Source organism: Meriones unguiculatus, chromosome 1 (genome assembly GCF_030254825.1).
Source record: "Meriones unguiculatus strain TT.TT164.6M chromosome 1, Bangor_MerUng_6.1, whole genome shotgun sequence".
Taxonomy (NCBI): Eukaryota; Metazoa; Chordata; class Mammalia; order Rodentia; family Muridae; genus Meriones; species Meriones unguiculatus.
This window is the reverse complement of record NC_083349.1, coordinates 43,203,294-43,230,077: the sequence shown is the minus strand read 5'-3', so window position 1 is coordinate 43,230,077 and position 26,784 is coordinate 43,203,294. Positions and strand designations below refer to the sequence as shown.

General features: G+C 43.4%; 1 protein-coding gene across 7 annotated transcripts in view; it reads right to left on the bottom strand.

Moving 5' to 3' along the window:
- Positions 1-26,784, bottom strand: part of Smarca2 (SWI/SNF related, matrix associated, actin dependent regulator of chromatin, subfamily a, member 2) — a 166,382-nt gene that overhangs the window by 43,467 nt on the left and 96,131 nt on the right. For all 7 annotated transcript variants that reach the window (XM_021627514.2, XM_021627548.2, XM_021627530.2 and 4 more), the window contains exons 24-27: positions 26,285-26,448; positions 21,607-21,834; positions 16,747-16,824; positions 10,770-10,988 (exon numbers count right to left, since the gene is read on the bottom strand). In XM_021627514.2, coding sequence (XP_021483189.1) covers positions 10,770-10,988; positions 16,747-16,824; positions 21,607-21,834; positions 26,285-26,448 — 689 coding nt within the window. The remainder of the gene's footprint in view (positions 1-10,769; positions 10,989-16,746; positions 16,825-21,606; positions 21,835-26,284; positions 26,449-26,784) is intronic.

Below are 26,784 nucleotides of genomic sequence, written 5' to 3'. Positions count from 1 at the left end.
ATGTTGGTCCTGCTTTCTTTTGGAGATCCCAAAATAAAAGCTTTGAAACACCATACATGTACTGTTCACAGTTCTGCGAGCTGCAAGTCTTAGAACTGGCTGCAAAACAGGCAGGTTCCGTTTCTTCTGCCTTCTCTTCCTGCAGGAAGCTGACTCTTTCTTGCCCTCCTCATGCTGGAGAAAGGCCTGTCAAGGACCACTTAGGTAGGAGCAGGCCAGAGCCCACAGGCCATAGCCGCTAGCCATCACTTTCTTCTGTAAACAAGGGCTAAGCAGAAAACTGAAGTCAAGGTCATCATTGGCTGAGTGAGTATAGGTTGGCAAGCAGATGAAAGAAAACTGGATGGGGCCAGTTAACTGCTGGGTGAATACAGGTTGGCTGGCTGGAGGGTGACAAGCCTGTGTCCAGATGCTATGTCATCTTCAGCAAGCAGTTACACCCTCCTATTTAACCCCGCCACTGAGGAGGAGTCTTTCAACTCTAAACTTTCTCCTGTCACCCACACCTTTACTTCAGGACACACAACAGAATTGTTTTCTTCTTCTCCAATTACCCATTAGGGTTTTCTCCAAAACAGCTGAGTATTTCTTAAAAGTCAGTTCCCCCATTTCAGGATCCTGGTTCTGTGTAACATACATTCAAACACAGAATACCTCCTCATGGACCATTTTTATTTGTTTGGTTGGTTGGTTTTTCAAGACAGGGTTTCTCTGTGTAGTCTTGGCTGTCCTGGATCCACTGTGTAGACCAGGCTAGCCTCAAACTCAGAGAGATCCACCTGCTTCTACCTCCCTGAGCACTGGGATTTCAGGCGTGCACCACCACCCGGTCTTATGAACCATATTATTAAAACAAAACAAAACAAAACAAAACCCAAAAAACAAAACAAAACAAAAAAACAACTAAGGGTCAAAGGGTACTGAGGTCATGAGGCAGAACTGACCCTCTGGGTGACCCCAAGGCTTACATTCTCCACTGCTGTCTTTGCTCCTAGAGAAAGTAGCTTCAGGTTGTGGGTTTGTCATCCTACCCAGGGAAAAGTGAGCCATCTTCCCCAGATTTATTCTCCCTAAACGATGCTTGGCCCCCAACCCTTACTGAAGATGGAGGCTATTTATTTAGTTGTTTGGATTTGTTTGTTTGTTTGTTTGCTTCACTTTAAGTCAGGGTTTTTAACTGGCCTGAAACGTGTTACATAGACCGACTCAGACATCTGCCTGACTCTAAGATGAAGACTGCAGTCATCTCTCCCTATTTATCTTAAAAAAAAAAAAATGAATAAAAACACAGGAATAAACACCAAATATTGATTTGGAAAAAAAAAAAGACATATTTCCAATTGTTTTTCTTTCTCTACAGGAATAAATGAATTTTATTTTCCTCCATCTGAAGAAATGAACTTACCGGATCTCCTTTGTATCGTATGTAAGGCCAGGGCGATTTTCAACAGTTATTTTTGATGACTGAGTTCAATTTGGGAGCTAAATCCTGACTTCTAACAATAAAATTCAAGACCAGAAATTCTAGGCATTAAGGTTAAAAAAAAAAAAATCAATCACTCACAAATCTCTGCCTGCCTCCCAACCTTTACTGTTTACTTTATCTGGCCCTCTGAGGACTATTCCTTCTGCTGAATTTACCCTGCTGAATTCTAACAAAAGGGAACATACTGGAGTCAAAGAGCTGTTGGAGCAGTCTGGCCAGGGGATATAAAGGGATAGAAAATAAAAGCTGTTGGAAGTTATTAAAATGCCTTTACTACTGTCAAATATTTCCCCCGAACAATTCACAACTCTTAGCGCCATTAATTAACTCAGTCCTTCCATGCTATGATGGAGTGTGCTGAAAACTAAATCTATTTTCTAGGGCCTTAGCTCTCCCTTGTGTATAAAAACGGAAATGCAGCTTGCTCGAAAATTCTGCCCCAGTAAACTGAATGACCTAATTTAAAAACATAAATGTCATTAAAAAAGGTAAAAGGTCAATTCTTTTAAGTCCTGTAATCTTAGAACAAAATAAAGGAGATTATTTAAAGTAAAAAACAAAAGTTGGGAAATATAAAAAGTGTTATATATGTTATACTTTAAATACAGTATCTAAGAAATTCTACTGGCATAAAATATTTTTAGAGAAAATTGCATTTCCCAGAATCACAGATGTACTCAGCCAAAATAGAGCTAAGAGATTCCAGCCTGTCTCTGATTTGGGGTGGATCATACTTCACCCAACCCAAACAGAGATGTTACCATGTTTCAAATACTTCCAGAGAGAAGAGTCCACAGACTACCTCTTCATACACGTGAGATTTGATGATTTCTGCTGTGTTCCAGCAGAATTCCAAACACGTTATTTGAAACTTCAACCTCTTATCTTTTTCTTGGGTATGTATTTTTTTCTGGTGCTTTATGATTAAAATCTGCAGGGACCCGTCTGCCTTCTATACTCTACATTTGGCACCTATGGCTGCCAGGCACAGCGATCTGCCCTGTCTGTATGTGCATGCCAGCATCATACCACTTTTAAAATGCCAAAGTAAATTCCTTGGAGAGGTTTACCTCTGATTTACTGATTACACCCCACTGTTGTCTACCTGAAGAGTCCTTCACATTCTTTAATTTATATCAGGCTTTGGGAAAGGAAAACTCTCAAAGTCTTCATCATGGAAAGCAGATGTTATCATGGGGACCCCATTCAGGTATGATCATTGAGAAATTCATCTCACCTGGTAGCAGATTTATTGAGAAAAGGGGAAAGACATGGGTGCTCTGTCTTTCCTCCTGGGAGGCTCCTTTTAAAACCTTATGGCTTCTGACAATACCTGTGTTACCAACTGGCCTCATCACCATCACATCACAAAATACTTATTGAGGTCCAACTATACAGGGCATCATTACAAAACAAAAGGCATTGTCCCTCAACACCAGGAGCCTGTGTAGACACCTTCATCCATACAGTGTAAAGACCCCACAGAGTACAGGTGATTCCCCAAGGAAGTGCACAGGGATGCTAAGCAAGTTAAGTGGGGCTTTTCAAAACCATATTTTCAAGACATCAGGATCCACAAAAGCTTGTTCTCCAAAACTCGTTGTCTCCACCCAGCTGTAATTACATATTATACAGAGCACATAATCTACATGGCACTCCAATTATCTCCAAATGCTGTGGGGCAAAAAAAAAAAAAAAAAAAAAAAAAAAATCACTCAGCTCAGCAATTAAACAAATTCCAGGTTATCACTAAGTGTTTTAAGGAAGGGAAGCATTCTGAAGATGGCAGAGAGACCAAAGGAGCAGGAATTGCAGAGCTAAGCCTTCCAGACATCACCATTCGGCTTACCCTCCAGCTCTGAGCAATCCCAATTTGACAAAGTCCCTGTTCTCAAGAGCAACACCAACATTTCAATGCTAGGAAACATCTCACGTGGAACGCACAGGGGCTAAAGTCAAATGAGAAGCCCTGGCCTACCCACAGCCTCATCACCACTCTCTAGCCAGACACAGTAGATGGAATGCCTGCTCTCATACACACGATATGGTATTGTTTTCAAGAAGTTGGCAAGAAACCAACCATATCATGAGACAAACAAGTTTAATAGCTAATACAACACTGTTAACACATTGGGTACACACCCTGGAGAAACTACCAAATACTGTTAGAACATTGTTAGGTCACATTAATATGCCTTTCTACACCTTCTAGATGGGTCAATCTCGCTGCAAGAATGAGAGCCACTGTCTTAATGAAGATAAGGATAAGGTCAGTGCATAGAGACAAAGAATGCGTTTGCTTTCCAAACCATCAGTATGAACCCATCAGTAGACTGCAATGTTAACCAAGCATTTCCAGGAGGGGGGGGGAGGAAAGAAGAAGGGAGAGAGGGAGGAAGGGAGGAAAGGAAGAAGGAATAGAGGGTGGGAGGGAGGGAGGAAGGGAGGGAGGGAGGAAGAGATATGCAAGCTCCTGGCCTTTTAAAAGACATGCCTTCAAAGGAAGATTTCTTTTTTACTTCAGCTAAGACTCTGACATTGCCTGAATGTGAAATGCCCCCTGTGTGGGGACCTGTGTTTGAACCTGTGGTCCCCAGCTGGTGGGAAATTTGGAAACTTTGAGACATAAAGACTGGTTGGCTGAAGTAGGCTGCCAGAGCCTCCAGTTTCTAGGGACATCCCGTCACTGTTCTGCTGGAGCTCTTTGCTGCCCACTTGCCATGTGATGTGACCGGCTATCAGCCCCAGATGTTACAGCTGTCATTTTCTCCGGCATGATGAACTATACCTCCTGAACTATGAGCCTAAATAAAACTCTCATCCCTTAAGTTGCTTCTATCTGGTATTCTGTCCCATTATCAATGCCAAAATCGTTGCTAATATAGGTTCTTTGAGGACCTTAAAAGGAGAGAGCCCAAATCATGGAGTCATTTATTTCTGATGACCTGGGGAAAATCATGCTCATTAGAACACTAAATCCTCCATTTGCATGTATCAGCCTATCTTTTAAACATGTGGTGATGGCTCTGAACTGAGAATGCTCCAGAATGTGCTCACCACCCATATTTTATTTGAACATGGAAATGACCTTAAACCTAGTGTGCACTACGTATGGTGATGTCTGTCCATATGAATAGGTTTTACCAATAAAAGCCATTGCTTTCTTTGTTCAGAAGATACTACTTTGCTAATTAACTCCAAGTGGTCTTGTCTCCTCACTGGAGCAGTACTAAGCTCCTCTCCACTCCGTTGTCTCTTGGTTACTTCATGGTCATCAAGAAGCAAACCCTTAAGAGTTTCAGCACAGAATTTCTTCAGTTCCAAAGGCCCACCCCAATCCAGAGATGGCTGGGTAGATGGGGGCTACTGAAAATGACACTGGACACCAAGCATAGAATACTCTGACCAAGAAGTTGCTATATGGGAGGAAGGCAAGGTCGATAGCTTTTCCACAGAAGGAAAGCAAACAGAGAGGTAGAGGTCAGGCCTGAAGATAGGGCTACCTTCTGGAAAATAATTCTTGTTTGTATACTCCTAGGTTCCTAGCATGGAGTGTCTACACCTTTGTCATTTCCCAAGTGACAAAAAAAAGTCTTTATCATGCTCATGAAGTGACTTCTGATGACCTTTGGTTAGGGTTGGGCACACTTCTGTGCCCAACGTGACTAAAGTGTTAGAACCTTATCCAATATGTTTGCTGCCTTCTCAGTGCTGAGACAAATACCAGAAATAAACAGTTTAAAGGAAGAAAGGCTTATTTTGACCCTCAATATCAAAAATTTCAGATCATGGTCAGTTGGCTGTTGTTTTGGGCCTGTGATCTGGTAGAAGGGTGTGGCATAGAATAGTCGGTTACCTCATAGAGACCAGGAAGCAGAAGGTGAGAAAGAAAGACATTGAGTACAAGATACCCTTCATACTCTTAGTTGACCATCTTCCACTAGCCAAGCCTTATGCACCGTCAGCTCCCAATAATGTCATTATATGGACCCATCAATGGATTAATACACTGATGAATTAAAAGCCCTTATGGTACAATGACCTCTCGATGGACTGGATCCACCAACTAGGGACTAAGTCTTTAATACACAGGCTTTTGGAGGAATATATAACACTCAAACTATAACATCCAGACTAACCTCCCCAGGGGCCAAAGAGCTTGGAGACCGAGCTTAGCCAACTGGCCAGTGGTTTCATCAATTGTGTCCACTTAATGAAGCTCTAATGAATACCCTGACCACTGAAGGTCAGTGGACTTCCTGTGTGGTAGGAGATAGAGACACCTTGAATCTAAGAGGGGATGTGGGGGAAGTCTGCCTCTCCTCACGTGACTCACATACATCGTCATGAAACTAGAGCTGCGGGAGTATTTTCCTAAGTTCCGTGAGCCACTCTAGTAAAGTATGAAACCAAAGAGATCACAGAAACCTCTAAGCCAATCAGGAAAAGGCATGGGGGCCCTTGGGTCTCTCAAATTGTGGCCGGTATCTGAAGTTACAGGCAATCTTGTTTGGAATTGTACCCCTGATCTTGTCAGGTCTGTGGCAGCACTCAATTTGCTGCTGGGAATGAGATATCGTCCCTTCAGGGTCAAAACTTGAGGTAAGGGCTGGAGAGATGGCTCAACGTCTAAGAGTGCTTGTTGCATAATCATGAAGCATCGAGTTCATATCCTAGCACCAGGGTAGCAAAATGGGCATCCCTTATTATCTAATTCTAGTTCCAAGGGATCTGACACCCTTTTCTAGCCTCCAAATTCTACACATGGCTACACATCCACACACATGCGTGCACATCTACTCATCACAGGCACACACATAAATAGATGAAATAAGTCTTCAGAAAACAACAACATTCTTCAATGTGGTGGAGATGGAGAGGTATGCTCAGAGTTATTTTCACCAGGAAGCTAAGGAGGCTTGACCTTCAGGCCTCATAGAAGCTTCCTCTAGAACAGTTTTTCACCATGTCTTTCATATGGTCATAAGCTTCTACAAAAATCTGTAAATGTCAGACATTCCATACTGATTTCGTTAAAAAGCTCCAACCATCCTATCCTAGACACTTGAGGTTTCACAACCCCTCTGTGGCAACTCGGCAACTCTTGAGGAAGGGGGTCCAGTAGTGATCCCACATATTCCAACACAGTGTTCAAGAAGCAGCCAAGACACAGAAGAGCTAGGAGCGCTTTGAGATTAAGGAAACCAGAGGCGTAATGAAACAGAAGTACATAGAAGAGCTTCTGGCTGGAGCTGGTGGCCAGGGCCAGACACCAGAAGTGCAAGTCATCAAAGTCTCCAAGGTCACCAAAAGAAACCAGGTGTACACAAGACCTCCAAGGACAGCAGTAGACCATGAGCCTTGTGCCAACTCTCAAACAGACCCATGGGGAGGGAAGAACAAGCTGCATGCCCCCAAGGTCATGCTTAAACAACAGCTTCTTCATCCAGACACCATCTTGGGAAAACAATATGATGTCTCCACGATGTCTCACTGGGTAATGGGACATCAAACTGACCACTACCAAAAGATGAAGTTAATCTGAGACTGAGAAACTGCCTACTACGAAAAGCATTTAAGTTTGAATGGAAACAGATTTTAAACCAACTTAAAATTACTTTATTTTAAAAAATCAAGCTGTGTTTGAAATTGTGATTCTCCTCATTTAAAACATTATGAATCAAGAAAGAAAAATGCTTTAAAAAAAATCCTCCAGCTAAACAGACTCTCTCCAGGATTCTGTGGGAATTTTTAGCATATCCCAATTATAGAATAAAACCTGTTTGCGAGGAAACTGCATTTGTCAGGAAAGCAGCAGTACCATTTACATTTATCCTGGGTATGCTGAGGCAGAGAGAGTGCTAGGTGTTCATCAAAACTTTGCTCTCCTGGGCTCACAGCCACAAATGATTCTCTGTCCTCTAGGCAGCTGGAGTGGCCACAGGAAGGAGGCCTGCACAGCTGGATGTAAGTGGAGGAATGTAGAACAGGTAAGGCAACCAGATGGGCTCCTGCACCCCAGCACCACCATGCTGTTTCCCCCTCTTACAGCACATGTGGGCAGAGGCTGCCCATGCTGCCATATGCTCCACTAGCCTGGCTACCTGAAGATATCATGGAGAACAAGGACTCTTGCCCAGGAACCATCACCATGGGCTTTTCATGCCTAAGAAAAAAAAAAAAAAACAAACCCCAACTTACGTTTTGGATAAGTTCACAGATGGTTAAGTACTTCTGCTATAGCAAGGATTAGAAACTGTATCTGTACTGTATCGTATAGTCTGTTTCACTGTGGCAAGCGGTGGCACTTCCTAGCTGCACATGGAAATCCTACATTCTAACAAGGTACCGATCCAGTTCCAGCTTACCAACCAGCCAGGAAATCGGACAAGGATGGAGAATGCTGGAAACCGGGATGGCGCTGTAACAGAAGGGCGAACAAAGAAACATGAAAGCACACTGGGATGTGCAATTAGTGTTTATCTTCCGAGACAACCTATGAATTGAGCCTTGAAGGATGAGGAAAAGCTCAAAAGAGGAGGGCTGGATGTTCATGCTAGACTAAACCTGAGTCCTCTAACATTTTACCCGTGGGGGTGTGTTGTGAAGACAGAAAAAGCATTGTTCTGTTCTTTCCAGGGCATAGAATCAAGGCCAGGGAGGAACTATAGGGAAAGAAAATTCTGTCCAAAGGGAGGAAGAACCAACCATCAAGGCTGACCTTGAACTTCAGGGGCTCTGAAGACAAAAAGACAGTGTACTGCCTTTGCGGGCCAGCCAGCCTCTTGGCATGGGCACTACAGAGTGTGGGCCGAGCATGGGATGGCTGCACCTCCATTCAGCTGCCTTCCAACTCTGGGATTCTATGCATCTTCCAGGACTTGGCCAAGCAGGTTTTATACAGGTTTTATATACTGCCAGGAAAAAGGATGATTTCAGCCCTGTTGGAGCCTATCTTATTCTGGAGTACTTGCCAGTCTCCCTCAGGGCCGCACTAGCTGTGAACAATCGACATGCCAATCGCTAGCAGTACAGAGCATGTCTACACACCCAGGCCCCTAGGAGCCCCTTCAGTTTCATTTTGTTGCAGCAAATGCTTAATGGCCATATATTAAACAGGATTGCTTCTGGATCAACAACAGCAACGAAGGACAGCCAAGTCTCCATTTTTTTTTCCCCAAGGGGGTCAGGTGTCTTAACAGCAAGCTGACCATCCAGAGAATGAAATACAGTTTTCAAAAAGATTGGCAACAAGGCACATTCCACTAACGCTGGAGTGGGAACAGCTTCAATCCTCTTGGATGACTTGGCACACGGCTGGGCACCTTAGGGATAAAATCATAAATGTCGGTTTCCGAAAAGGAGTTGGTTCTATAAAACAAACTGGTTTTCTGTTTTTGAAATGTGCCTGAGGTGGAGAATATGGAGGCCTGCTGTACACACTAGGAATGCTCTCCAGGCACGGCTGGGGAGCCACGAACTTTCACCTTTGTAAGATTTTAGTTCATTGCCACAATCACTCACCTAGTTGCTTTACATGTGTGGGGTACTGTGAGGGACAGAGTAGATGATGGTAAGCCATCTTAGCACGAAGGCTTCCAAGATTGATGCTGCCACTCTGAAGAGTAATTCTCTATGATGATTATAAACCACAAGGTAAGTTCAGCTGCAATCTTGACCAATAAACAGGTTTACTTTGCCCATCACATGAGGAGATTATTCATATCAAAAAAGTTGATTTTAAAGTGTGGGTCTAGATTATATTTGTTTCATCTCCAGTAATATACTCCAGATGATTAATATATTGCTTAGATAAAGAGAAAGGAAATCCAATTTTCCCAACCTCAGAAATGAATATTAAACAAAACCTTCTTACGTTATAGGACAAGTCTTAATTATACAACTACAACCTAGCAGTCAAGAAAAAGGTTGGGGGGTAGGTGGAATTCATAGAGTTGCATTCTGAGACCACTGGAATCCTTGACTGGGTATGACAGGGAAACAATCACACACCACTTATATTTTATATTCAAATGTTCAACCATAAACACGAGTGATGTCTTCTTAGATTCCCTTTGCAGAATCCCACAGACACCATCTTCTCAAAATTCAGGTCACATCCTTGTCGTTACACAACACCCTGAGAGAATCATCCCTCAAGTGGTACACCAAGACCATCTGCCTCGGAAATCCAATCTCAAAATCCTTCCGAGTCCCCCTCTCCCTACCTACCCTCTTACGACCCAGGCCTTCAAATCCTTGGCTCACAAAGCCTGGGAATTATATTCCCGTTGAGAAAATGGATGGTGCCCAATACTGGCTTCTGTTTACTTTGGTTTTTACCCAACTGTGAGTACTATTTCCAGCGCTTGCTGGCTGGCCCTGTCTGGAAACCATGTGCCAGGCTGTTCTGCCTGTTAGGTACTAAGTCTGTTCAAAAGACTTGAAAGGACAGCTATACCTTTGAATGAAAGAACCCTACTGGCCATGACATTCCTATACATGGCTGTTATGAGCAAGTTGGTATTTCTGGGTTCCTAAAGAAACTGTGTGATTTTAGTCCCCAGTCAAAATGAGAAATTACCACTTTCTGAAGAGGAAAAAAAAAATCCTCAAAAACTTTAGAATAACATTTTTTTTTTCATCCAACCATCACTAACCCTAGCCTAGATATCATCAGTGTTTAAAACAGATACATTGCGCCAAGCCAATATTGCACACACAAACACACCAGTAGCCACTAATTCAGTATTTTGTCCAGCTCTGTGCCCAATATAGTCACATGCACTTCCTGGGTTTCAATTTCTTCATCAAAACCAAACAGCACAAAGGACCTTCCATATCTAAATGTGCTATAGCCATGAAATCACACAGCTAGAAAACAATGTTCCCCCTGAACTCTCTGTGCAGGCCATGCAGAATTAAATCCACGATTAAAGACCATGAAATAAGAGTGAGCAATTAAAAAGATCTCCAAGGCCCCCTTGTCCATTTTGAGAAAGTGAGGCATGGCCAGACAATTGACCATAAAACATTGATGTGTCTCACAGCCCTAATAATCCTCACTTCTTACGGCCAATTCTCCTCTAACAAAAAAAAAAAAAAAAAAAAAAAAAAAAAAAAGCCTCACTCTACTTTTTCCCCTATGCACTGCCTGCAAACAGAATGGCCACTGCCTTCAGTGTTCAGGAGCCCAGGCCCTGCTGTCAGCGACTCTGCCACAGCAGAGAATTCCAGCCAAGTCGCCGAAAACACTCCAGTAAGTTTAAAAGGCCGCACCTACCCTGAGCCATTGCTTCTCAGTGAGGGCGTCACTGTAGTCCACGTCGCGGCGCTGGCGAGAACCCCTCCCAAATATCTTCTCCTCCTCCTCTTCACAGGTGAGCCTCTCCACCTCGGCATCATCCTTAATAATCCAAGAGGGCAGTTCATCTTCCTCCATCAATCGAGGTTTGCGCTTTGGGTTCCTGGCATCCTCCCTCCGCCTGTCCATGTCCATGCGCTGGGGACAGGGATAACAGTGTCACAGAGGGGAGAGGATTCTGTGGGGCAGAACTTGACTCTCCAGACGTTGTCCCCCCACTCCCAAGGTACCCCTTTCTGTCCCTGTATATGCTAGTCGGCGTGTTCTAGTTCATCCTCAAAGCACAGCGTCTACAGGAATGATCTCATTGTGTAGAATCTTTCTTCATTTATACTCATCATTTGAATTTACTTTTGCATTAAAAAAAAATCCTTAAAGTCTCTTCTTCTTAGCCTATGCATGTGCAAAACTCCCCCTTAAGTAACACCGAGAAAATTCAAAAAAGAAGAATGCATTTGAAAATGTGAGCCCTGGGCCAGTAAGATGCTTGCTGCCAAGCCTGATAACCTGAGTTCAGTCTCTGGGACCTACAGGAGGGAAGGGAAGAATCAATTCCAGAAGGTTGTCCTCTGACCTCTACACATGTGCTGTGGCATGCATATGCCACGTGCGAAATAAATAAATGGTGAAAAAGTTCAAGTATGAGCACCAGCTGTTTAATTCATTATTTTCCCAAAACAAGTGAACACTTTATGCACATACAAAAAGAAAGCCCATTAAGGATATTGACCTTTATCAAGAGGATCTGCGATTTTGGTGGATCAGGGAGAAACATTTAAGGGGAGCTATTCATGACCACCCATAATTACAGGCAGAGGGGACAACTGTCACCAATGCACCAACTTCTAAGTACAACATCTTCTCTTACCTAGAAAGGACTGCAATCACTTCTTCACTTTTTAAAAGTTTGGCTCTTAGGAGATTATTATAATACAGCAGAACTCAAAGTCAGTATCTTCTCAAGTGGCCAAGACACTTGGGAAATGGCTTCCCTTCGCGGTCCTCAAAAGCCTGGGTCTCCACCACTCCCTTTCTGTTCTAGAAATCCTGTCTGGTTCTAAATAAATGGTGCGTCCACACATGGCTTTACGTTTGGCCAAGCAATCTGATGAGGTGTAAAAGAATAAGCCAAAGCTTGTCTACTAGTTTTATACACAGACCATCCCCACAATGAAATAAGCCATTAATCATTAGTCATTTACTTTTCCCTCTTCCTCTGGTTCTACCATATCAAAGCCCAGATTCAATAAAATGATTTTTTTTCCTTAAAAGCTAAAACTGCTAAGATGTGAAAGAAATATTTGCTACTTGAACCCAAATGTGACTTAAAAATTAAAGACCAATGCTCCTTAGACTGTGCTTCAAACATTTCTGGAAATCATTCTGTCTGCAGGACAGGGTAAGCTTGAGGCATGCGGCATCCCGTTGGCAGATAAATGCGGCTGTCCTGCTCTCTCATGGGCTAAACTTAGCTTGTGGTGCTTGGCTTAATCCAGCCGTCCCATGCTAGACTCAGAAACAGGATCTACCCATGGAAGCTTGGCAAGGAACAAGAGGGTGTTTTCTTTAAGGCAGGGCCTTGACAGAGGTTGTACCGGGCAATCTCCAGAGCTATCTGGTGGCTAGTAAGAACACAATCTCCCCATGACCTAGTCTGTGACAAATTGTTACCACTTCAAGCTCTAGCTAGACAATTCCTGATTCCTAGACCAAAGCTTGTAAAATGGCTACAGTTCATCATTTTACAACTAAAGAATAATAGGACAACTGGAATAAGTCTTTTTTTTTAATTTTAATGAAAATAAGCCATGTATGTGATTTTTTTTTTAAAGAAAGGTAGATTTGATTAAATGTGATAAGTAAGGTGAAAGTCCTAATGATTGAATCTCTCTGAAGAGATTCTATCCCATAATACCTCTATATAACATTTTAAGCCAGTGTTGGATAAAAGGACTACTTTTTTATTTAATTACTACCTAGATACATTTGCCTTACATAAATCTTAACATTTGCAATTTTAGCCTTTGAAGCAAACACGGCCTCTAAAAGCCTACTGTTTATATACTGGCCAAAGATATTTATGTTAAGTATGTTGCTATCAAATAAAATTTTAGGTAAAACTCATAGGTTATCAGTATACAAAGGTGAATTATTTGATGCCTTGATTTTAGAAGGGGAAAGCCATACCGCTGTTTAAGAGAAAGATTATTATTTTAAAGAAACTATTTTAGTATGTTTATCCTATATTATATGTCTAATATCCACTTATAAGTGAGTATATACCATGTGTGTCTTTCTGCTTCTGGGTTACTTCACTTGGGATGATCTTTTCCAGTTCCCACCATTTGCCTGAAGATTTCATGATTTCCTTGTTTTTTATTGCTGAGTAGTATTCCATTGTGTAAATTCACCACAATTTCTGTATCCATTCCTCAGCTGAGGGACATCTGGGTTGTTTCTAGCTTCTGGCTATGACGAATAAAGCTGCTACGAACATGGTTGAGCAAATGTCCTTATTGTGTACTTGAGCATATTTTGGATATATGCCTAGCAGTGATATAGCTGGATCTTGAGGTAGCACTATTCCTAATTGTCTGAGAAAGCACCAGGTTGATTTCCAAAGTGGTTGCACAAGTTTACATTCCCACCAGCAATGGAGGAGGGTTCCCCTTTCTCCACATCCTCTCCATCATGTGCTGTCACTTGAGTTTTAGCCATTCTGATGGGTGTAAGGTGAAATCTCAGGGTCGTCTTGATTTGCATTTCCCTGATGACTAAGGATGTTGAGCATTTCTTTAAGTGTTTCTCTGCCATTTGATATTTCTCTGTTGAGAATTCTTTGTTTAGCTCTATACCCCATTTTTTAATTGAATTACCTGGGATAAATATACTAAAATCTGTACACCTAAAGAAGCTAAGCAAGAAGGAGGACCCTGGGTAAGATGCTCAGTTGTTATTCAGAAAGGCAAATGGGATAGACATCAGCAGAGGGAGAAAACAGGGAACAGGACAGGAGCCTACCACAGAGGGTCTCTGAAAGACTCTACTCAGCAGGGTATCAAAGCAGATGCTGAGGCTCATAGCAGTGCAGGGAATCTTATGAAGGAAGAGGGAAACACAAAGACGTGGAGGGGACAGGAGCTCCAAAAGGAGAGCAACAGAACCAAAAAAATCTGGGCCCAGGGGTCTTTTCTAAGGACCATGCATGGAGATAACCTAGAACCCCTGCACAGATGTAGCCCATGGAAGCTCAGTCTCCAAGTGGGTTCCTTACCAGGCCACAGAGGAAGACAATGCAGCCAGTCCTGATGAGACCTGATAGGCTAGGGTCAGATGGAAGGGGAGGAGGACCTCCTCTATCAGTAAACTGGGGGAGGGGCATGGGAGGAGAAGAGGGAGGGAGGGCAGGATTGGAAGGGGATGAGGGAGGGGGCTACAGCTGGGATACAAAGTGAATAAATTGTAATAAATAAAAAATTAAATTAAAAAAAAAGAAAACAAAAAAAGAAAGTGTTTACAGCCTCTCTACATTGAAATAATAAGACTATATTAATTCGATGCACAGGACTGATTCTTAATAATGGATGAAGTCTCTTAGATATATGAGATCCAGAGACTTAACCAGCTCACATTCCATTCTTGATCCTCACTAAACTCTTTAATCAGAGTAGCTGGCATGGATTCAAATTCTATTTCCTTCCTGTCCCTGGTGGAGGTGCTAATGAACAGAGAAGCAGCCAAAGGTATCCAGGGAGTGAAGTTTTAAAAATTAAGCCAAACAAAAACCTTATAGCTCCCCTCCTCCAAATAGATGGTAACACTTAAGAAACAGGCATGAGAGCTCAAAAAGTTAAGGTGCCCACACAAAGACATTCATTCCTTAGCCAGTCTGGCCTGTTACTAGCCTGTTTGGGGTCACATACTCATTCCCTTGAACAGAATCTCCCCCTTTTTTGGGGGGGAGGGGGATCTGAGGTTTTCAGTTTCTACAAAAGTCTAGCCTCAAAGAAGAAAGAAGCACTATTCCCCCTTATTACCTCCCCCCACCACACACACTTTCAGGGCTCCCAGGGAATGCCTCCTTCTGAGCCGAATCTAATTTGGGAGTATCTGAGGCTAGAGTGGTGTTGAGTCACTGCCAGGAAGGCCTTTTGCCTCGTGGTTCCCCAGTCACCTACATCTTAGTAAGTTCCTCAAAGACAGACATTTGTGTCTGATGTGTATCCCCAATCTCCCTGTTTGAAAATTTAATCTGTAAGTGTGGAGAGTGACCACAGAACCATGCTACTGTCCTGTCTCTCAAAAAAGGGCTCCACCTCGGTAGGGAAGAAACAGTTCCTGCGCTGAGAGTTATTGCTATGGCTGCCTGCATTTTTTCTCAGAAAGAGTTAATGATCTTTCATGGCGATTCATTACGTGTGGGCACAACCTGTGTCTAGAGATAGACAAAAGCCACACAAGCAAATGAAACGCGCCAGGAAAATGGCATAGGCATTCCTACAGCCTGAGCTCCACCCTCCCACCCTCCTAAGCTAAAAGGGCAGAGATGACAAACCCCATTGGGCCATATTTGACTGAGCTGTGTTTTCTTTGGCCTGCAATGTTATAGAATAGTATTAATTAAAAAGTCCCGAACTTAGTTGTAAACCTTAAGGCAGAGCTGCACGTCACCGTGTAGATTCCTAGCTTCTTTTAAAGGCTTGTCGTCATTTTTAGTTAAATGGGTCTCACGTCTCTACTTCATAGCCCCGGCACCAAGGATCCTACCTTTAATACACCTCTCTTCTCCTGTGTGCTTTGCTCACACAGGGAGCATGAACCAAGCCCTCAGGGCTTTCCAACTGGTGTGTCTGTGACTGGGTTCTTCATAGTTCCTATACCACGGCTACAGGGCACACATGTCCCTTCCCTCCACAATCCAGCCAGTGCCTGAGACATTGATCAAAAATGACTGAATGTATTGGAGGGAGCCTTACACTGCATCCATCTGGATCTGTCTCGCCATCTGAGCAAAGCCTGCGACGGCCAACACCACCACTCATCCAACAATCGGTTATGTAACCACAACATGCCCAGGACTGGTTTGGTCATTCAAGGCAGAGTGCAAAAACCTGAAGAAGGCAGTACCCATAATTCTGCAGCTGCTGAGCAGCCTCCCCCACAGACTGGTTTGCTCCCCAACCCCCATGGCATGTGGCACACCTCACATGTAAATCAAATTGGGGTTTCAGAAAATTTATAGATGCTATATGTATCACGGAACTTCAAGCTTAAAGCCACCCACAATAAATTGCAAAACACCAAGGTCCCCTTTAACATGAAGCAGGTTTTGCTCTTTGAGCCAAGGTCATATCTTTGTATTCACACACGTCAAAGGTTCTATTTGTTTCTCTATTTTCCCTGTAGCAATTTGAAGGGCTGTTGTCGTTCACCTGTTCCTATTCAGGAGGAAGCCAGCTAGGCCACAGTTGCAAGCTGAATGCTATTAGGACGGGCAGTTGTCCAGTCTGACATTGGCCTGGCCTTAGTAGTGGGTCCCTGGTGAACTATGAACCACATAGCCTGTGCAGAGGGTGAAGCCACGACTTGGCTCTGGTCAACTGCTTCCACACAGAGCAGTGGGCCTAATACCCCCCCATCTCACTTTCCAAAGGAAGCTAGAAATCAGGATTCTTCTCATGTTGGCAACAAATGGAAAATTTGAAGAACTGCTACGTGGGCCAAACACAATATGTCTGCAGGCTAAATCCAGCCAGCTTGCAGACTCTGAACCAAAAGCAATGCACAGGCTTCAGGACCCAGGCTCTACCCAGGATGTAGGCTGAAGGCATACTGGGTACCAAAGGGGGTGGGGGTGGGGAGAAGCAGGGGTTTCCCATGATTCCTGTGACATTACCATAAAGAGATCAAACTCCTCTTCCCGTCGAGCAATCATCTGGTTCAAGGTCTCGTCGTCTGGTACCTCATCTTCTTCCTGGGTTCAAAACAGAATGATTGAGGAGGCTTTAAGGACAGAGGCTAAACAGTTTGTGTTGGGTGGGGGTGGGGGGAGGTATTCTGTCCCATTTCTCAAGACAGAAAGAGAAGGGAGGGGCCCTTGTAGTACCTGCCATTTGTATTTTGCAAGCTTTTCAAAGTCTTTTTCGAGCAGGAAATCTGTCTAGGGCAGGAAATCTGCTCTCTAAGAAACACCAGCCCTCCTTCCTGGGTGTGGATCTTTTCTGCTACTTTTAAAGCAAGCTACTTAAATGTCTCCCCGCCTCCATGACCTCATCTGTATAGGCGTGACATCTACTTCACGGCAGGATGCCAGCCTAACACCCGGAAATCCCCAGGAACAACTACTCAATGTTAATTCCACTGACTGCAAACATGAAGGTTTATTTCCAAAGATTTACCCACTAAGCACCAGGACAAGAAAAAGAAAATCATATACAGGCACCGAATACAAAGACCTTTAAGACACGTTGAATTGATGAATTTCAGTAGGCACTATTATTGCTGACCGCTAAAACTATGGTTAGGACACACTTGAAAATTATCAATACAAAAATACCTCAAAACTGTACCTAATTGAAATAATTAAAATGCAGTAACAAAAGCGATTACATAAAGAGAAAAAGTTCCTAGATTTTACATCCTGTTAAATCTGCTAATTTCTCAGAAACCAACAGTTTCCAAGGTTTTAGGAACTAACAGTATGCTGTAGCTTCTATGGTTGAAAAAAAAAAAAGACAATATCAGCAGCCTAAGCTAGATGTCAGCTCCCAAGACACCTTGCACTCTGCAGGGACTTAATCAGTCTTAGAAATGAATGCAACCCAATAAGGTATGATTCATGATAATAATGACTACTGAAAACCCTTCCAATTTAATTCACCTCCACGTTGATTAAAGTCAATCTGTCTAAATTCTATATTTCATCTGACAAGGAAGCAGGCTCCCTGGAGAGTGGGCTCAGAACTTAGAAGGTCTTGTACCTGGCTGAAGCCCTAGTCCACAGAGGTCTTCATTTGCCCTTGCTCTACCTGCAGCCACCTGAATATCTTTTCCACCCACACAATGAGGCCCTGGGTATCCCTGGGGTAAGATGCAGTTCTCCTAGAAGATGGCAGGACAGCTGCTCACAGAGACCTTCGTCCCCAGAGCACTAAGTAGGTGGGAAGTTTGCAGGAAACCTTGCTGTGTTCTTTGTACCCCCATACTTCATGACAGATGGGATCATACCCTGCACTGCCGTGGACTGTTGGAACAGAAGCCTTTCACTGGAGTCTTCAAAGGTCCCCAGTCGGCTTCACATGAGGGCATAGACCATATTACCAGAGCCTGGTAATAGTTGCCTGACACAGACATAGTCAGGAGGGGATGTGGAGTCCCAGTGGGCTGCTAGCAGTGAGGTATGGTTAGTATGGAACGGCCCTGCAGGCCCTTTGTGGTGGGCCTGAGAGAGAGCCTGTGGTTCCCTGTGGTGGGCCTGTGGTTCAGGAAGGCTAGAAAACTCCAGGCTTCCTTGCACACCATCTCACTTACTTAGGTCACATTTTTACAAGGCCTTTAAATAAACAGAAAATAAATAAACAAGAATGCAGTGGAGACTCCTGGCTGAGGACAGCTCTTCCTATGTCATGCTTTGCCACTTAAAAAGTAGTGGTCTAAAAATTAGTACAGCATTATTTGAAATATATTTAATATAGGTATATTTGTTCAATATTAAATATTACAAGAATCCACACATGTGCTATGTGTGTGAACAGCAAAAGACAACGTGGAGAGTCAGCTGTCTCCTTCCAACCCGTGTGCCCTGAGGACCAAACTCACTTCAGCAGGCTTGGGGACAAGCACCTTTACCAGCTGAGCCATCCCACCAGCGCTCAGTGTTTTGGGGAAATGGCCAAATGTATAAACCAAAGCAAAAGGAACCTGACAATCTAATTCCTAAGTCTGCATCAAATCTTCAATTTTAAAAGCCCAGAAATAGTGAATGATTTGAGAGTTTTAAGGTTTTTAGATGTGTGCGGGTGTTTGAGTGCATATGACCAATTTTACTTCTCATCGTTTCCTGAAATTCAATACGTAACTAATCAGATATATACAAGGCAGACAAATTAGGAGGCACAATACCGAAGCACTTTGCAAAAAGATTCATTTCAGGATTCTTTTACATATCAGTCTCTCCTTCACACGCAGCGCAGCCTCATTTCCGAAATGAAGACTACATAAGAAAGACTTTAAAGCTTTGCCTCACCCACCAACACCCAAGGCAGTCTGTCCCCGCAAACCTGCTGGCCACACTGGCCAGGGAATCAGACAAATGGATGGAGCTAGAAAAAAAAAATCATCCCAAGTGAGGGAACCCAGACCCCAAAAGACAAATATGTATTCACACATTGGTGGATGTCGGCTCCTAAGTCTTTGATAGGCATGCTACAATCTACATAGCCACAGAGGTTAGGTATAGAGTAAGGGACTATGGGAGAGGCGTTATCAACCTAGGAAGGGGAAATAAAATAGTTATGGATAGATGGGGCAGCAATGGGAGGATCAAATGAGCAGGGGGAGGGAAAGGGGGTGAGGGAGGGAATACATAGAGCGATATTAAGACTAGGGGCTGTTTGAGGGGTAGTATGGAAACTTAATACAGTGGCAGCTTCCTAAAATGCAAACGTATATGAAGGTGAGCCAAATGGAATTGCCAAATACTGGGGGAGAAGGGGCTCCATGTGAACATCTCTCGACACCAAACGAAGACTCCAGCTCTGGGGATGGGTTCTGTCTAGTCACACTGTTGGCCAGGGGTGCCCCATGGGAACCCGCAAACACTCAGGATAATTTCCAAGCTGCTGGTTGCTCTTCGCAAGCTGACGGTAAAGCCCTATTGCTCAACACAACACCTACACAACTCACTGGACATGGAGAAGTCGAGCTGGGGGCGCGCCTAGGTAAGCCTTCACCCTCACTGACTCGTGTTTAAAGGTACACTGCATGTGACACCAAAGCAGAAAGGTAAGCACCAACCCGGCTACAAACCGTCTAACCTACAGTGATGACCTGCAGGTAAGACGTGCTAGTGCAACAGCGGCGCAAAGCTGCTAGGGCCGACCAACCAGTGTCTGACTGAATTTAAGGCCCACTCCGTAAGATGGAACCCTTCCCCAGCACTGCTTGGGTGGCTGTGAACCTGAGGCTAGACAGGCCAGCAACCCTGGTGGAAAACGAAATATTTCCGCTAAAAGCATATAGCAACAAAATCACTCTGATGACATTCTGCTACACTTACAGATCAGTGTCTTACTCAGCCATCATCGGAGAAGCTTCCTCCTGCTGTAGACAGGGGTAAATACAGAGAGCCACAGAGGACAATGTGCAGAGAGTGAGAGACGTTGGTACACTCAGTCTCCATCAACTCCCTCCCCTAAAGGCTCAGGGAACCCTACAGAAGAGGAGGCAGAAGGACTCTGAGAGTCAGAGGGAAGAGAAGACTCCATGGAAACAAGGCCTTCTGAACACAGCAGGCCAGAAACACATGCGAACTCACAGAAACTAGAGCGTGATGAACAGGTCCTAAACGGGTCTGGGCCTGACGGGATTCCGGTTCTGAGAGTACAAGTGGACACAGACCCACATCCCTAATCGAGAAGCTGTCTCCAATTGATAACCACTCACATGAGAACAAGCAAGAGAGGGAGTGGATTTGGGTGGGTGGGGAGGTGGGAAGAACGTAGGAGGAGCTCGAGGAGGGGGAACCATAAGCAGAATATAATATTAAAATATATTTTTTCAATGAAAAAGTACTTTTAAGAGAATTTAAAATTTAATTTATAGAGGATTTCAAAAACAAAAAAAATCTACGCTTATGCAATAAGAATCATATTCTGTATAAAAATGTAAAATAAACTAATGCTCTAACTTTTAAGCACCTGTACACAAAAGCAAATGCATCTATCCCTGGAAAGTTTTATGGTAAAAAGTGGTGTTTGTATTTTGCTTTCTGGATGATATAGATATGTTTTTAAATATACTTCGAGTTCATTTTAGGCTGGTAATTTGTGTGTATTTATGTGTCCCGAGTCCTAGAATAAATATTGAGAATAAAATAACTGAAACTGGTCATCTAAAAAACAAACAAACAAACAAACAAACAAAGAAACAATGACTTGATCAAAGAAACATGATCAAAACACTGTTTGCACAACTTTGGCAATTTTTAAGTAGAGACACTGGGACTCAGATGAGTTTTCTCCGCCTCTATTCAGTTCTTTAAAAGATCCTTTTTGTTGTGATTAAAGTCAGGGTTTCCAAACTTATGAGCTAAAGATGGTCCTGTGAAGGAGCATCCTATAATTGTTGAAGTATTCCCATCCCCAAAACCAGGGGCTATGGAGTATGAGAGACCAAAAAAAAAAAAAAAAAAAAAAAGGCAGGACCTAGAACATCAGAGCACTACAAAGTAAAACTCCTGTAGTTCCACATCTTGCCTACAGGAGGCAGCACTCACAATACAATAAAATATACTTGGTGGTGCCCAAGCCCCAGAGAAGAGGCTAAGCTTTGAAGGGTTTCTGGCAATAGCTCTTAAGACACTCATATGAATAACTTTCCTAGTCTGTCTGTGCTTGGGATACAAGATAGCAGCTAATGTAGTCATTTTAATTAACGCCAGCCCAGAAAATTCTTTAAAGAACAAAGGCATTATTCTTAATCCTTTTGAGACAAAAGGTCACTGTTAAGAGTTCATAAATTTGGCTTTCTGTAATACCTCATTCTCCTCCTCATGCTCCAAAATGGCCTGCAGGAACGCTCTCCGCTCGTGGCTGGATGACTTCTGATCAAACATGCCCGCCTGGATGACCTTCTGGTCCACGTTCAGCTTGTACTTCGCAGCTGCGAGGATCTTCTCCTCCACGCTGTTGACCGTGCAGAGCCTTAGCACCCGGACCTCATTTTGTTGGCCAATGCGGTGAGCTCGGTCTTGGGCCTGCAGATCCTGTTGTTGAGAACAATATGCTGTGAGGGTCCAGGTGCCTGGACGAACCCAGCAAATGTAATAGAGAAATGTGGGAGGGTTCCTTAAACTAGCCTTTACGAAAGTTAAAAAGAAAAAAAAAAATTCAAGGTCATTTCCTCTTGAGGAAGTCTGGGCTGAAATTAACTCATGCCAAGTGAAATATTATCTCAGGATTTGAAATCCAGCTCTTAAAATATTTTTCTCCACTTGTAGTTTTGCCATGAAAATTAGCCCTTCACCAAAACAAAAACCAGTACATCTGATGTCAGCAGTAAGACTTAGATATTGTCTACGAAAACATGTTCAAATAGAAAGATACACAGTCTCTTCACTGCAATGTGTTAATGGCACCATTACATCACTGAATTATATTTTCATACAACATACATATATATATATTATACATAATACATACATACTTTATACCGACAGCTACTGCCCAGCTACCCACTTCTAGATCTAGCCCTATCAAAAATTCAGTATTTCATTTTGTTTTACAAGTATATCCTAGTATTGGAAATACTGGATATCTAGAAATGTAATAATTTCTAGATACTGGATATCTAAAAATGATCACTAGTAGGATAATAAATTAGAGAATGAAGGGGGGCAAAAAATTGGCATGGTATGCCAAAATGTAAATATTGGCTACGGCTCTGCCTCAAAATTCACCTTTGGAAGTTTATCCTGGAGACGCCACCATGGGTCTGCATAAACACTAATGAATAAAAATGGGCTCTTTTCCTTTTTAGCACTACCTATTCTTCCTGCATGTTTCTTTCAAAAGAGGAAGGAGGAAGCATGCACCAGCACAGCCCCACACATTAACAAAAATGACACAGAGCTCCACGTGGGAAGCGGAGGTTGTGAATGAGCGTGGACATCCGGCCCCACGTGTGCACTCTCCCTACGGTGAGAGCACGGAACACCGGCATGCCAACAAGGTTGACACTGCCAACAAAGTGACGTTTTCGTTTGGTTTATTCACATTTTAACTTTCCTCTACCTTAAGAGTGTCAGTCTCATAATACGAAAAAGGCTTTAGTGAAATCCTTCCACGAACTTCTGAAGCCATCACCCTAACTTTATAGCTATTCAAATGAACGCATCTTGGCAAGGCCCCCTTGGTCACATGGTCCACGTGATGTGGCCAGGCCTGATTCGGATGTGGTTGTTTACACGTACGTGCCGTCAGACCAGGAATGTTTTCAGGACAAAGGTCTATGCTCTGTTTCTTGCATTCCTAGAATTACACCTTTAACACAGCTGACACTCAGCTATTATAAGCTTGTGCTTACACCCTGCCCAGGTTCCTGTTGCCTGTGCAACACAGAGGCAGCGGACAAAAGAGTGTATAGGAGATTTGCTTTTGCTGCAGGGACCTTCGAGTGATTGACTAGGGCAGAAGTTTGTCCTCGGAAGATGTGAACAAATTCATGTAAATATCATATGCTGAAACCTTGAGCATAATGGGTTATACTATTTCCTAAAGAAGACAATGTAAGATAGCTAATTAAAATGCTTCCTTGGGGAGAGCTTGAACCAATCATCTCTTCCAACACATCTTCACAGGATACCTAAGTGACAACCAATGAAAAGCTCTGTGTCATCAACCTTTCCGTTAGAACTAGGGTGAACCCATCATTTCCGTAACAGTTTCATTCTACAGATTTGGGCTCCATGAGCCAGACGCAGAAAGGAGTAGTACCTTCACCAACCACCAGCCTCCTATTTATACTCCAAACATGAAAACTAGCCCCCTCTTTGCCACAGTAGTAGACCAGGCTTGCCCCAAAGCATAGCCTTCTGACCTACATCGTAAAAGAGGCTGATAAAAGCGGAAAGCTAAAATGCAAGTAGCAGGAGAGAACAGGGGCAACAGAGAGACAGGGTGGAGAGTCCCGGAGTCCTTGAGGACATGGTGCAGCCGCTTTGGTGGCAGAGGCAGCAGTGCTCATTGTGTCTAGATCACCTGTGCATTTGGAAAGTGGCCAAAGCTAGCATTCCTGGGATGGAGAGAGTCAAAGAATGAGAGTCCTCCTTAGGCCAAAAAACAAAACAAAACAAAACAAAAACAAAAACAAGGGCTGCATGTTAACAATAAAGAGGTGTAATGAGCGAATGGATTAACATCTCTGAAGTTTCTCTATGTATTTTTTGTTTAACTTTGGGTTTGTTGTTGTTTGTGGCAGAACTGGAGGTTAAATCCCAACCCCGTACATAAACATTCTGTCAAACTTTCTACTACTGAACTATATGCCAAGCCTTGCTTTTACTTTTTGAGACAAAGTATCACTAAGTTGCCCAGGCTGGCCCTGAAGTCACTCCATAACCCTGAACAGGATGAACTTTCAATCTTCCTGCTTCTGCCTCCCTCATAGCTGTGATTACAGACTTCTGCTACTAGATTCTGTTCATGTCTAGGGTCTCAGTGAGCAGTCTCAAACTTCATCACCCTCCTTTACGTGTGACAATATGTCACGGCTTGAATAAAAATGGCCCCCATAGGCCACAGAGAATGGTGCTATTAGGCAGTGTGGCTTTGTTGGATGGAGTAGGTGTAGCCTCGGAGGAAGTGTGTCACCTGGGAATGGCGGTGAAGTTTCAGAAACTCAAGCCAGGCCCAGTGTTTCCCCTCTCCCTGCTGCCTTCAGATCCAGATCCAGAACTCTTAGCTACCTCTCCAGGACCATGTCTGCCTGTGTGTGGCCATGCTTCCCTCCGTGATGGTAAAGGACTAAAACCTCTAAACTAATAAGCCAGCCTCCATTAAATTTTTTTTTCTTTATAAGTGTTGCTGTAGTTATGGTGTCTCTTCTCAGCAGTAGGACACTGAACTGAGGTGTAAGATATGAGGCCTGAACTCAAGAGCCTAGCAGAGAGGAGGGCCTCTTGGAAGCCTTTTAAGGTTGACTGTTTTGTTACAAAGTTATGGAGCTTATAGTTAATAATGGAAATACCAAGCCAGCCATGCTTCTGGTCAAGTGTGAAGAGTCTGATAAATACAGGATATTGATGGTAATTCCAAATTCATGCATTCTCCCTTTGCTTCTAGGTAGGTCAGACATTTTAAGCAAAGAGGTAGGAACAAAGCCACAGATTTGTTACCCTGGTAGGAATCCTGCCTGCTGCAGAATGCAATCGGGGATATTGAAATAAATACATAAAAACTGTTTCTGAACTTGAATCAAGCAGACTGTCATGGAGGCCCCCAGCCCTAGTTATGCTTTAATCTTTTCTTCCACAGAAGAGGACTGGGATCAAGGCTCAAAAAAGAGGCATCCAGGCTCAGTGAATTAGATGCCTGGGGCTGGGGCAGCAGGGAACAGGAAGCTGGCCTGTGCTTCTTTAAGAGCTGTCTTTCAATTCTAAGGTACCCCCGTATTCCACTTCCTGGGAGCAGCACTTCCCGGAAGTCCCTCCCACTCAACCTCCCCAATCTCCATGAGATGGGCATGCTGTTCCTGAGGATGGCCAATTGCCGAGGAGCCTGGGTGAGATGGACACAGAGCTCCTGCTCATATGTGAGAAGCGCAGGTCCCCCCTTTTAGCAGTTGGAATACAGGGGCGGTGACAATATGAATGAAACCCCTCTGCCACCATTCTCCCCAGGAGCTCATACATAGATGTCCCATGTCCTAGCGACAGTTAGGACACCCTTGGCATAAAAAACACAGTCAACATTTATTGTGGGACCACCAAAATATTTCTTTAGAAGAATATCTCTAAAATTATCTAGGAAAAAAATAAAACCTGACAACAGATACTCGGTGGGATGTTTGTGTGTGTGTGTGTGTGTGTGTGTGTGTGTGTGATTTTAAATGACATACAAAACAAAAGGGAAGGTTAACAGGCCTGTACTAAGTGTCCTTGGAGAAGTTATTTAACTTGCCTGGGACTCAATCTCCATAACAGCAAAAATGTGAATGGTAACATGCATGATTTTTCAGAGTGGTTGTGAAGACTGAGTGAGGAAATGCACACCAGGAGGCTGGTGCGAAGGGACTGCTCAGTGAGAGCTGGCTGCCATGTTCTTTACTTTGTGGTTATTACTACTGGTCCTGGAGGCCAAACCCGGGGCCTCATAAAAACTGAGCTCACTGCCGGCCCCCTGAGCTATACCCCAGCGCCTGGAACATTTTTTATTTATCCTCCACCAGATGTAATTTGCTCAATGGCAATCCCAAGGGACAGGATTAAGACAGAACAAAGTAAGTTTTCCAGCCCACACTTGGGCGTAACAGGGAAATAGCTGCACTCCAAGGGAGATAAGGAAACAGCCATAATAATTGGCTGGGCTATTTCTCCTTTGGAGAAATTGCCCAGTCATTTAGAAATGTGCTCTGTCCTATAAACGTGAGTGATGAAACTGATAATCTTTCCTCTCTCCTCTGGAGGGAAGCCGTGGTGCCCAAGTGGATACACACACCTGATGAGGATTCCAGTCGCTGTCAAAGATGACCACCGTGTCCGCGGCCTGAAGATTTAAGCCCAGGCCCCCGGCTCGTGTGCTCAGCAAGAAGATGAAATACTGGGACCCAGGTTCATTGAATTTCTTCAGCAAGGCAGCGCGATCTTCAGACTTGGTGGTGCCTGAGGGGGTAAGAAAAATAAATTTGCCAATTAACTCCTGTCTGAAAAAAAAGAGGGGAACTAGACAAAAATGCCTGCTTCCTTGAGAAATACATCCACACTCCTGTTTGCACTGGTGACATAATGGTCGGGGTTTCTGTAGTTTTGGAAGGAGCGTGAAGCATTTTGCCATTACAAAGAAGAAAGAAAAGAGTGTTTATACTCTTCTGAATATTTATACTATTCTAGAACATTCTTACTCTAAGACGTAATGAACACATTTCCTGGACTTACTTCTGAGCCTAAAAATAACAAATAATTTTTAAAAGCCATATATATATATATATATATATATAT